Raw genomic sequence first — 12,813 nt, forward strand, 5'->3', positions numbered from 1 at the left:
TTTATCTTCTATTTTTGTATTAATTTATTTGTTCTCTAATCGAAATATATTCCATTTGTCGGATGTATCTGGTCTTCTTTCAGAATATTATTATTCTTAGTTATTTATTTATTTATTTTATAAATGAAGGAATTTCTGTAGTATTTCAAAATATTTTCCTAAATGTCTCATTTAAATATTTCTGCACCTGTTAAATCCAATATTACTCAAATTCTTTAATTATATAACCTTTAATTTTTTTTTTCGTTAAGAGTATAAGAATTTTGAAAATTTATTTGGGATCGTTATGGTGGCTGATTTGATTTTATCTTTCAGGAAAAATGTCATATGTAATAGTAGATAAAATCAATACAAGATTTTGTCTTAAGATCTATATTTATTAACGCTATAGGTACTTATTATTTATTAGTGCTTTTATACTGGAATTGTTTTATTATATTGAGGGTTTTTAAGAGAACTTGCCTCAATAATGTTATCTTAATAATTGAATATCGATTATAATTATCAAAGTTGATTTACATCATAGTATTTAGGGCCCGACATTTAAAAAATGAATAAAAGAACCCTCTATCAGAGATTTTTCTAACGCATACTTTGAATTCGACAGTAGACTTAAAATTGGACTTGTTTTTGACAGAGAGTAGTATGCGGAATTAATAGTAATAAAAAAACCATCCTAAAATATAGTTGGCAGTAGAATTAATAGTTACAAAAGAAAATAGCTTTCTAAAACGTATATAATTTTTGGAAATTACAATTTGTCTATTGTTTTATGGAAAAACCATGACCAACAGGGCCGGCGAGCAACTGTATTCAGCTATAAAAACAATAATTTAATTTTTTGTTTTCTAACAATATTTTTAGATATTTTAGAAATAAATAAAATAAGCACGCTTTGAACTGTTCAAATAGGTTTTTTTTTAAAAAAAAATTTAGAATTTACTTCAAATTAAAGTATTTACGGAACATTAGTTGAGTTAGCATTACATTTATCACAGAAAGGGATTCATACTGTTAGTTTTTAAGGTTATATCTATTTAGAAATGGACTACAATAACATTAAAGTAGTGTAATATCTCTGAGAGTCTCGATGAAATCATTAAATTTAATCAATCAAATTTAATCTTATTCCAAAGAATTTTAAATTATGAATTTAGTTTTGAAATTTATCCGTTTTGTTTGAGTAAAGAGTTTTATTTGTCGCACTAATGGTTGAATTTGATGAAAAAGTTTTCTTTTATGGAGAAAATTACTGCTTTAAAAATGTGGAACGCCCAAAATAGATGAACTTGATTAGCTAACTTGACAAGTACTAAGTGGAATCTTGAGCAAGCCTATACTAGGTGCAGATTGCCTATTAAGGTTTCTGAATCATGTTTGTACAATACAACAGGTTTTAACAATCCTAGAATGGGTATGTGTGTGAATAGGTTGGTTTGAGTGGCAGTTAGTAAAAGTATTTGGTTTAGTTTTAAAGAGCGTTAAGCTTATTTGTTGATGTGACCTACTCCTTAATTTCTATTTATTTAATTACATTGAACAATTAAACTAGAAAGTACTTGAACAGTGTCTTAATACTAAGACAGACAGCCATTCTCCAAGCCTATAATGAAATTTCTTTGAAATATAAATTAATAAAAAAATGTGCAATTATCTATTTTGAAGAGAAAAACAGCGCACAGCCTAATTGTAATCATTTTTTGGTTAATTCACCGAGCACAAACAGTTATAATCTTTTTGCTGTAATTGGTCTAATTGGATCTACGAAGTAGCCAATGAGAGAAGCAAGCGTTCCACATAACTTAATGGATTACTCTTCAGTCTTCATAACATTGATGAACAATGCTGGATAGACTGGAAGATGTAGATCTGAGAGAGGCAGATTCGCTGTAAAAAGTCCTAGTTTAAATGCTGTTTCTTCTATTGACTTTCCAGTTGTTTTTGTCTTCTTTGCATATGTTGTAACAATTTCTTTAAACAAAGCTGGGTGCCATTAATTTTACACAAATTCATTTTCTACAACTTTATTACATTTTAAATAATTATAGATAATAGCAAAAAACGTTTCCTGTTAAGGACTAGGGACTAGCCTCTAACATGATAAATCAGGGAACATTACTCTTGGGGCGAAGAGAAGTTGTTGTGCCTTGTCGGATGTGGCTGGAGGTAACCGCGGCTTGTAGACCGCACGCTCACCAATGGTCGGTCCGAAACATCTTGCCCTTCTGCAGCTGACAGGTTAAAGGTTGGGATTAAGTTTTTAAGCGCGGAAATTGGACTTGTTAAGCTTTTCCTTCTTTGGTAACACATAGATGTATAGTAAAGCATACATGTATAAGCATTTTTATTTATTTATTTTTTACCAAAGAATTGTAATATTTAAGCACGATTACAATTGTAATCCTTTTTAAAATTAGAAATGTCTGGCGTTAAAAAATGCAGCCGAATTTACTGTCAATTATTAGCATTGCATCCCTCCCATTAAATTATTTTTTTCTACAATGAATGTTTGATTTTTTTATTACTCAATCCTGTTTTAAGTTTGAGTATTGTTGGGCGTACCTACTTTAAAATTAATTTTTACCTATAATAATTAAAATAAAGAACTATTTAAAATGGAAGTACGAGTATTTCTGTAACCTAGTTCTCTTGTGGAGTTTGCCGATGAAATGGCTGCAATTGTGAGCCTTAGATAGTATGAGATGAGTTGCCATTGCAAAGCTGGCTCCTTATCGAAGTTGAAGTTTTGATTTATGACTGTGCATGGAAGACGAAGGAAACGAAGATCTGTACTGCTGTATGTCTGATGGTGAGGATGGCGAGCCTCGATGGGAGTAAAAATAACTGGAGAACGACAGAGCAAGTGAAGATGGAGAGTGAAGTTTGTTTGTTGACTCCAGTGAAGAAGAAAAAAACTTTACTCAGACAATAGCCTATCATAAATGCTCAGAAAAGACAAACAAGACTCTGTCTTGAAGTAGCTGTTCGCAAGCATGTTGAGAAGTATTTGATACCTAAATAGATTTGCTACACACAGACGGAACTCTACAAAAAACTGCACATAGCAACACGTTTACAACACTCTCTCTTATTAACTCTAAACAAAATGAAAAACTCGTCCTAAATGATCATACAGAAAAACACCAAATGAATTCTTTATGAGAGTTTACTACATGTTCTTTTTTTTAATGCGAACTAGCCTAAGTTTATTAAATCTTATAGAAAACTATTTATTTTGTTGGTAGATTCATTAAATTTTAGATGAAGAACGGTTGCAAGATAAGATGGTACATAATTACAGTGGATTCTTAGCCTGCAGGCTCTGTTAAGGCGATAATGGAATAAGGTATAACAACATTACTCCTTGCCGTCACCGGACAATAAGCCAGGCCGTCCTGCCAGAGAAGATAAATCCACTTACCTAGTTTAATGAATTTTGTTTTATCATCCACCTAATCACGGTAAACAATCTGCTTCTCCTTCAACTATCTACTTTTTTTTGTCTTTAATATTTAAATTGGTGCCTTGACTTTTTTTTTTACTATACTCAAATTTCGTAATTGAGTTTTAAAAGGAAATATTTTGAAGGTGCCCTGAATCAGAAAAAGTGGTTTTTAGTAGAGAGTTGGTATGGTGAACAAAATATTTCATAAAAGTTTTAACGACTGTAATTTTCCTAACATAATACCACAACTGGAGGGTTTTAGGAAGCCTCTTTCTTTAATTTAAGTAAAAATAGAAGACATTCAGTATTTAAAAAAGTTTTGAAAACGTTATTTAATTTATTTCTAAGTTTAATCTAATTTGTTTCTTATCCCTATGTGTTCATATGTAGTGAGAGACCCCCTAATTGTAATCACAGAAGGAACAAAAAGAAAGATAGAATTAACATCACTTCATTGGCTAGTTCTACAATTTGACATCTTGCAGCTCAGTAAAGTGCGACTTGGATTTGAAATAACAACTCGTGCTAATTGACCGCCTTCTTATACTCTACAACGCCGTTCTAACGTTGACGAGATTGCATCTATTTGCAGGGTTACAAAGGAGGAGAATGTCCAACAGATTCTTGGCCATGTTTCTTCTAAGCTAAGGATTAAACAGACGATGGCTGTAATCGTCAGAAAAAATTAAATAAAATTTGATTTATATTTAAAAAAAATAAAATATGATTATAAAAGAGGTATCTTTTTTTTTTTAGAAAAAAAAAATAACTAATAATGAACTTAACTTTTAAAATGTTGAAAGAGTGATTCAATCAACTTTGTAAAGATACCTCCCAGTCGTTTTTATTAACAAATTTTGTAAAAATATATTAACAGTAGGACTTATTACTTATCACTTATTTTTGCATATTTTTTGTTACTCATGATTTCCTTTCAAATAGCTCCAATATTATTCACACTGACCCAACAAATGTCGAACATTTAGAATTTACTAATATAATTAAAAAACAAATTGGCGCACAACAGTAATTATCTTTTCAAAACGAATGTGAAGTTCATTAAAAAAATCAGCAAGAAATAAAATCATTTTCATATAAAGCCAAAGGCTAGTCTTATTGATGTGGTGTGGTACGTTGGATCACAACTAGATAGCTCTGGCGTACAAGTGCAGGCTTCACAATATTTGCAGGGCACTTAACATCCAACCAGAATTTACATAATCTAACTTTAAACTGATTTATCTACAATGTGAATGTTTACTTATCATATTTTCTATTTGTCTTATTTGTACTTCTTTAATCAGAAGATAATTTTATATTCTCTAATCTTAGAGAGTTTACAGAGATAAAATGAAATCATTGATATGTTAAGGTCCCCAACATAATTTACGATAAATGAAGATGAATTAAAAGGGCGTTAGGATTGCAAAATTGAGGAAAATTAGCTGGAAAAAAATCTGTTTTTAGAAAAGGATCCAGTGCTGTTCCACCAAATTAGTATGGACGCTTTTATTTGATATTGAGATTTAATTATAGATTCTCTCTTTTCAGTGTATAAATCTTACTATATTATGCTCAATATTTAACAATGCTATATTTAATATGCAATATTTAATATATTGTTATTCTTCTTATGAAAGCTGTTGACATTTTTAATGCATGTTGCATACTCCTTCATTCGATCGTAAATTTAACGATGAGCACTTCCTCTCTATATTATTTGTGTTTGTTATTTGTGACATTCTCTTTAAATTCCTGGGCTAAGTTTCGAGAAGCGGCTGTACTGAACAGCGGCAGGAAAAATGCAAATACTTCAAAAGAAATAAATTGATAAAGTTTTATCTAAAATATAGAAGAGTATTCCTGTCTTTTCAGCGAACCACTTAGAAAATCAAAAAGCAACCTAAAAAGCCAAGCACATAAAAGGAAGTGTTCTTTCTATTTAGATTTTTTCTATTTATTATATTTTATTTCATTTAACCCATTGCATATGATTATGTAGACGTTCTAAAAAATAGTTCAAGAGAAGATTACAGCTTCTTAGCTAAATTGAATCTGGCGGAAAGCATTTCCAAGTTGGCTCTATGCTTTAATCAAGAAAATCTGGAAATACAGACTAGTAATTGAAAAAGCGAATTGCTGCTGAGATTGTTCCATAAAAATGTACTTTGTTGAGCAGTATTTCTTTAAAGAAATTATTATCATTATTGGTCTGTATTACTAACATTGAATTCCTCTCCCATTAGTGGAGTGATTGAGCTATCCCAGGCTGAAAAATATTTGCCAAAAAGTTATTTATTTTCATTAAAATTAGTATTCTTCTTAAAAAAAATTATTATGTATTTACTTATTTTATTTTTGATTATTGTTACACACAGGGAAATAAACATATCGTTTGCAAACGGTTTAGTTTATAAAATAAGCAAATGAACCGAGAATAATATAAACAATAGTATGGTTTGATAATTTCTACTTTAAAGTTAATGATTAAGATTTCCTTTGAATTTAAAACTTAAAGACTTAGATCGTTAGACTGTGGGTCCATCACAGTTTTTTTTAAAAAAAACTTCACTCTTTCGACATGTCCAGTCTAGATGCCCCTGGACAACTAGTGTAATGGGAGTGCCAACCTTTTTGAGGAACGAATGTAATTCCACATCTGCCTGGAGCTGTTTTCTTAAACGCAAATGGCTTTAATTGTCCAATAAATTTGCAATTAAATAATAATAATTTAAAAAACTGCATTTGCATCTGTTTGGATTGAAAACAACAATTGAGCCATTTAGGGAAATATTGTTTGATCCATTACAACATTTTATGAATAAAGATTCTGTCTTTTTGAAAACCCTAAAGCTCCATTTTAATAGAAGAATAAATGCGATTTAAATGATTATTTAAATAAGAAAAAAATAAAGTGAACTGTATGTGAGTGATTAATAAACAATTTCGGTACAAAGTTTATTACTTATTTCTTTGCAGCAAAGATAAATTAGTCAGTAGTAGAATGGCGTTACTGCAGGTTATTATGTTTATATTAAAATTATCTGATTATTTTATGAATACATACTTTATTATCGATTTATTTAAAATAACATTTCTCTAAATTTAATAAAATTGGTGTAAATAATAGATAATCTTGTTATGAGTTCAGATTTTTTTTTTTTTTTTTTTTAAAAATTGATGGAAAATGTGGAAATTCGAGTTACCAATAAGCTATTTTGATATGCGCAAAGTGAATTGGTAAGTTTTTCTTCTTTTTTTTTGAATAATTTTACATTGTTTTTCTTTCTTTTTTTAAATTAAGCGCAGCGTTGCCCGGAGCATTCTCACTGCCCTGCCAGTTTCTGGCCGTGTTCTCTCGTTACAGACAGCGTTCTTGCTCGCCGGATAGTGAGCTGTAGAATTGCTAGAAATTTTTATTGTTGATTTTTAGTTGTTTTTTTTTTATAGTAGGTAGTGTTTAAATTTTCAAATTATTCTCTTTTTCTTTCATTATAAAATAGCGTTACTTATTGCATGTACCGACATAGACCTCAGGCGTCTGTAAATAGTTCAATGTCTACGCAATGAGAGCTATAGTTTTGCCAGAAGGTACACTAAACCCAAGTATTTATAAACATCAACTACCCCAGCAGATCCTGAAGAATATTTATCGTTGTCTTGGATATCTGCGTATGTGTAGGGGAGACTTTCCCCTCTGAAGAAGTGGATAACCCATTTACCTCGGTTTAACGGTTTAACATATTACCAAAGCATATGAAGGAAAGTCTATCAAAATAAATTATTATTCATTTTACTAAACACTCACAGCCAAATCCTAAAATTAGTTGAAAAAAAAGTCTAAAAAAAACAAATTTGTCTCAAAAATACTCTTTTTCTTTTAAAATAAACAATCATTTCCATTAGTTATATAACAAAAGGCGTGAAGACGATACAAATATTGAAAAGATTTTTCTTGTTGTAGATGAATATTTAATATAAATTTTCTTTAATGAAGGTTAACCACATAATAAATGTAAATAATATATTTTATTTTTTGAAAATAAAATTAAATAAATAAATAAAATATTAATAAAATACATTTTGATTTCTGCCATGCTGACCTTTTCTACTTTTTTCGCTCGATTTCTTTCTATCTCCTTTGATGGGAGATTTTAATAATAATAATAATAATAATAATAATAAGTGTTTATTTAATTTCAATTATATACATAAATTACAGTACAGAAATAAAAATAATAATAACACTCAAGTGCATGGAGCGTACTCCGTCCGCAGAGTTGAGTTTCGTTTATATACAATACAACATAAATACAACACATTTTGGAAAAAAATAAAATAATCCACTATTGGGTAAAAAATTAACTAAATAAAACATTTTAATCACAATTAAATTCATTAATCTTCTATAATGTAAGGCCTCTTTTAAGTAATTGCATAAATTATTCCAATTCCAACCGTTTAATATTACATACAAATCATTTTCAGTAAGGTTTTTTTTATTAAAATACTTTAAACGGTATGGAGTTAAAATAGGACATACGGAAACAAAGTGTACTATATCCTCCACTTGATTAAGGTTGCACAGTGTACATAAATGGCTGGTATCAGGTTTAAAAGGTCGATAGTTTAAACACAATGTCTCCGTTCTGGCTTTTAATATCAATTCTATGTCGCCGAATTGCCTGTTTGAAAAATAATCTGGATAGTAAGTCAATTTTGGATAGACTTTATGGTGGATACCATTTCTTGCTTTTGACTGTGCAGTTATCATTTCCTCTATCCCTAATTTACTCACTATTGCATTTAATTTTCCTTCCCAAGCAATCACAGAATTATTATTAAGTTTTATAAAAGGTATGTCAAAATGAGTACATAAATTTTTCAGTGTTTCATACCATAACGTATTTCTCGTAATAACTATCTCAGCTATCATTTTAGGCAACCTTCCCTCTGGTAATTTCATTATCTTTATTAAATATTTAAAATGTAATTGCAAAGTGTAAGCATACATACTACAAAGATTTAATTCTAAATTTAATACATAATTAGCAGTATTAGGAGGGAGGTGAAATAACTTTTTGACAAAAAATCTTTGAAGCCTTTCTGAATGTTCATATTTTTTATAGCCCCACACCTGTGCCGCATAACATAATTCACATCGCGAAGTTGCATAAAATAATTTGTATTTACAATCTAGTGGAACTTTGGAATTAGACAGCAATCTAGACCAAGTACTATTCAGGCCAAATTTAGCTACACCTAATTTTTCTTTTAAATGTGGAACGAAGGAAAGTGAAGGCGTTAACTGAACTCCTAAGTATTTATATTTTTTAACGATTTCTATTTCTTGACCTTCAAAAAACCACCGTTCATTCTTTGCTAATCTTCCGCCTTTCGGGAGATTTTAATAAGACTGCTTCTTTCCTTTTGTTTGTTTATTTCAGAAATAAAAAATTTACTTTTGTTATAATTTGTTAATAATTTTGAGATGATAACTACTTCTACTGTTTTAAGAGTATTGTATTCGGTAAATAGTATATTGCTTTAACCCAGAAGATTTGGATTCAATTTTTAGTTGAACCATGTCCCATTGAGCTCAGCAGAAATAATTGTTTAAAAAATAATTTAAATAAAATTGCCCTCACCAAATTGGTACAAATCAATGGGGGGTCCTTTTACAGAGAAAACAAAACATGGACTTAAAATTCATCACCTCTTCCATTAGATTAATTATCTTCATATCGTACATCGAATTTCAACCGTTTCTCTTCGACTTCCTTGGATTCGTGAAAGCGCGGAACAGTAACTTGTTCTGAAAGAAGTTTAACATGCCACTTAACCGAGTACATTCCAAAACAAAAACTTTACTACGGCAATTTTCCGCATTAAAACCTTCATTGTGTCATTATAGTATTGAAGGTTAAAGTAAATCGTTTCAGACTATTCTTGAGAAATTTATGAAAAATTTGTAAAGTCGCTTTAGTAAAGTAACATTTTACAGCTGATGGGTTTCTTCGGCCAAAACCTTATTAACAGGACAGACTATAGTTACAAGAAGGAATGCCAAGTTGGAGATGCCTAGTGCTGCACGAGACCGAGACGAGGCGAGACTTTATGCAGTCTCGATCTCGGTCTCGGTCGCTCAAGTCTCGGTCTCGTCGAGATATCTCGGTCTCGGATTTTTTGAATTTTTGTTTAAATATTAAAAGCGGTTTGCTATTAATAATCTTTTCAAAAAATGTTAGAATTTTCTAATAATTATTTTAATTTATATATTGGTAATGAAAATGTGTGTAAAAGAAGACAACTACTTACACTTCAATGCATCATATATTACTATTTCTGTTATATATCTTTATATAATTTCAAAAAGATGTTAAAAACGCGCCAAATGAAAGACCCAAATAACATATCTGCCTGCTATAACAAGTCGATTCGTGAAATAAAAAATACACCTCCCAACAAACTTCCCGCTCCATTAGTTATGGCTGTTGGTGAAGATAAAGAATCTGGTGATTCACCTATTGACGACGACGACTGCATCAATATTTTTGCACCATTTGCTCAAAAATCAGCAAATATCACCGAAGCATGGAAGACAGAAATAATTAATTATACCAAATTAGACCAAGCACCAGTAGACGTTGACATTTTAGAATGGTGGAAAACACTTGAGAATTTGTCTAGAATGGCGAAAGATATTTTTAGTATCTGTGCAACTTCAGTGCCATCGGAAAGATTATTTTCGCAAGCTGCGATGATAATGACCAATAGAAGATCTTCTCTAACTTCTGACTCAGTAAAAGCTCTTTTATGTATCAATGCTTGGGCAAAGTGTAACTTAAAAACGAAAATTTGTGGCAATATTTTTTAGGTGCATAGATAGTCTTTTTTTTCAAATTCATTAATTCTAAAATTCTAAAATATAATTCAAATAATATCTAAGTTCAAAGTATTAGATTATTAATAGTGAAATTTATGAAATTGAATGAATGATTGATATGAATAGTGAAATTTAGTTAATTTATGTAAAAATTATGTAATTCGAAGGGGGCCGCCACGGTAGCCGAGCGGTGCGAGACCTGCGAAGCTAATGTGTATTGTGGTACTGGGTTCGATTTCCGGTCTTAGGCCTTGGATTTTATTTAATGGTTAATATGAGAAATTTACAGTTAAGTATGTTTGCTAGTCGCCTCCGTCCGCGACACCTAATTGGTAGTTGGACGTAAAGCCCCGACTGAAAAAATAGTCGATTACTTTACTTTGCTTACTTTACTTATGTAATTCGAAGTCAAATAGATGTAGTAATATTGAACATATATAATAAAATCGTATCTTTTAATAATTAATTCAATACCCGTAATGATTATTTATTAATAAAGAACACAATTTTATAATTTTGTAGCTAAAAATTAATATTTGAAAAACCGAGACGAGACCGAGATTTCTCGACGAGATATATATCATGTCTCGATCTCGGTCTCGGTCTCGGTTGCTCAAGTCTCGTCTCGGTCTCGGTCTCGGTACCGAGACCGAGACCGAGATTTGTCTCGTTTCTCGTGCAGCACTAGAGATACCTGGATTTTTCAGTTTTCTAGATGTTCTGTTCAAATGACATTCGTTCTCAATGCTTCCACTTACTTGAACAGAGACAATTTCAAATAGTGTACTTCTAGTTGATAAATGTTCAAAAAGTTAGTAGCCTATTGGTCGGTACCAAATCGAAATGATAAGAGATTTAAAAATTGATTTTTAAAACCTGCAAAAGTATATATTTTGTTTTAAATAAATAATTCTTTAAACTCATAGAAAATTACAGATTTAAAAAATTATGGGCATAAAACAGTGCAATAAACTTTTATTTTACTAAAAAGTTCAACATTTGAATGTGTATTTCTTATTTTTTGAGTTCAGGCGAGAGTTTATCTTTGCAGCGCTGCTCCACAGTTGGCTCTGTAGGAAACATGTTTCTGTATTCGTTTTGTTTCATTCTTCTTGCATCCCACAGTTGGAATGTCGGCTCTTTAGAAATTTTATTTCTTCAATTGTTTTATTTTCTATTTATAGATAATCTCAACCAGAGACTCTTATATAAATAATGGAGAAGTGGAAACATTTCTTTACTCTTCCTGGTTCTGAAAATTTTTTTATTAGTATCGTGCCAACTACGTTTTACCGGATGGACACGATCTAACTGATCTCTGAATGCAATTTCTTCTTAGTCAGTAGCTCTGAGGAACATCACAAGAGAGCCCCCATCATGCCCATCATAAAATGATTTCTATCATTCTCTCCCTTTCAAGTTCGCTGGAACCGAGCCTTGCATTAGAACTCTGATCACTGAATCTGGGTTCAGCTAAACAGACGGACATTACTACTTCTTGCTCTCATTCTTCTAGCTCCAATTCTCTGTCGGCCAAAACACAGCTGAGCTATTTTCCATTCTATGTAAATGATTTGTTTTCAAAACTTCTATGACAGTAATCTTCTTGTGCTAGATTTATGGCGTGACCAATAGCTAGTTCATAAATGTTTTTCCAATACCCACCAAAAAGAACTTAAGAGTGCTTATTCCCTGACTGTTTCCTTCATGAAGACCGTATTTCTATCTGAGCCATTTTTTTCAATAAATCTGCGAATTCTTTTCCTTTGACAAACAAAACGGGCTCTTTGTTGTCTAGTCAGGTTTTCTGTACCCTGCTACGGACGCTTGTATTTACCATTTATTTTCCAAATGAAGGTTACCCTTTAGGTTTATTTTAGCCTTGGCCATAAAAGTAGGTGACAGAGTCAGAAGAAGTAGAAATCTAAATGAACTGGAAGCCAATTCGATGATTTTTCCTTATATTTTACCTTCCATTTCCCAAACGAAGGCTACCCTTTATGTTTATTTTAACCCTGGCCTTAAAAGCAGGTGATAGAGTCAGAAGAAGTAGAAATCTAGACGAACTGGAAGCCAATTCGGTGATTTTCCTTTATATTTTACCTTCCATTTCCCAAACGAAGTCTACCCTTTATGTTTATTTTAGCACTGGGCTTAAAAGCAGGTGACAGAGTCTGAAGAAGTAGAAATCTAGACAAGAGTTGTCAAAATCATTTAAAAGACGAGCAATTAGATGCAACTGGCAAGATTCACGCTCAGCCTCATTAAATATACAAATTTGATTTGATAGGAATGATCCACAACATCTCAACCTAGAATGCTCTTTTTAAGGTTTCCGTTATTGGGGTTCAGTTTACATCACGTGACACGGAGAGTTTCTAAACGTCGCCAGAAGTAGTCACCACGTTTATACTTGCCCCACTGGCCCTTAGGAAATGCACTGGGCCACGAGTATACTCGTCTTTGGTAGTTAAAGAGTTAA

General features: G+C 31.2%; 1 protein-coding gene across 4 annotated transcripts in view; it reads left to right on the forward strand.

Annotated features, from left to right (window-relative positions):
• mtd (TLD domain-containing protein mustard) overlaps window positions 1-12,813 on the forward strand; it is a 510,063-nt gene that overhangs the window by 60,454 nt on the left and 436,796 nt on the right. For 2 of the 4 annotated variants that reach the window (XM_074129444.1, XM_074129451.1), the window contains exon 1: window positions 6,486-6,685. The exons of the other annotated variants lie outside the window; for them this stretch is intronic. Coding sequence is in view for 1 of the 2 variants with exons in the window: in XM_074129451.1 (XP_073985552.1) it covers window positions 6,633-6,685 (53 nt within the window). In the remaining variant the exon portion in view is untranslated. Of the gene's footprint in view, window positions 1-6,485; window positions 6,686-12,813 lie in introns of those variants that run through there. 4 annotated transcript variants of the gene reach the window in all.

Source organism: Rhodnius prolixus, unplaced genomic scaffold (genome assembly GCF_049639745.1).
Source record: "Rhodnius prolixus isolate KJV_2025 unplaced genomic scaffold, Rpr scaffold_9, whole genome shotgun sequence".
Classification (NCBI taxonomy): Eukaryota; Metazoa; Arthropoda; class Insecta; order Hemiptera; family Reduviidae; genus Rhodnius; species Rhodnius prolixus.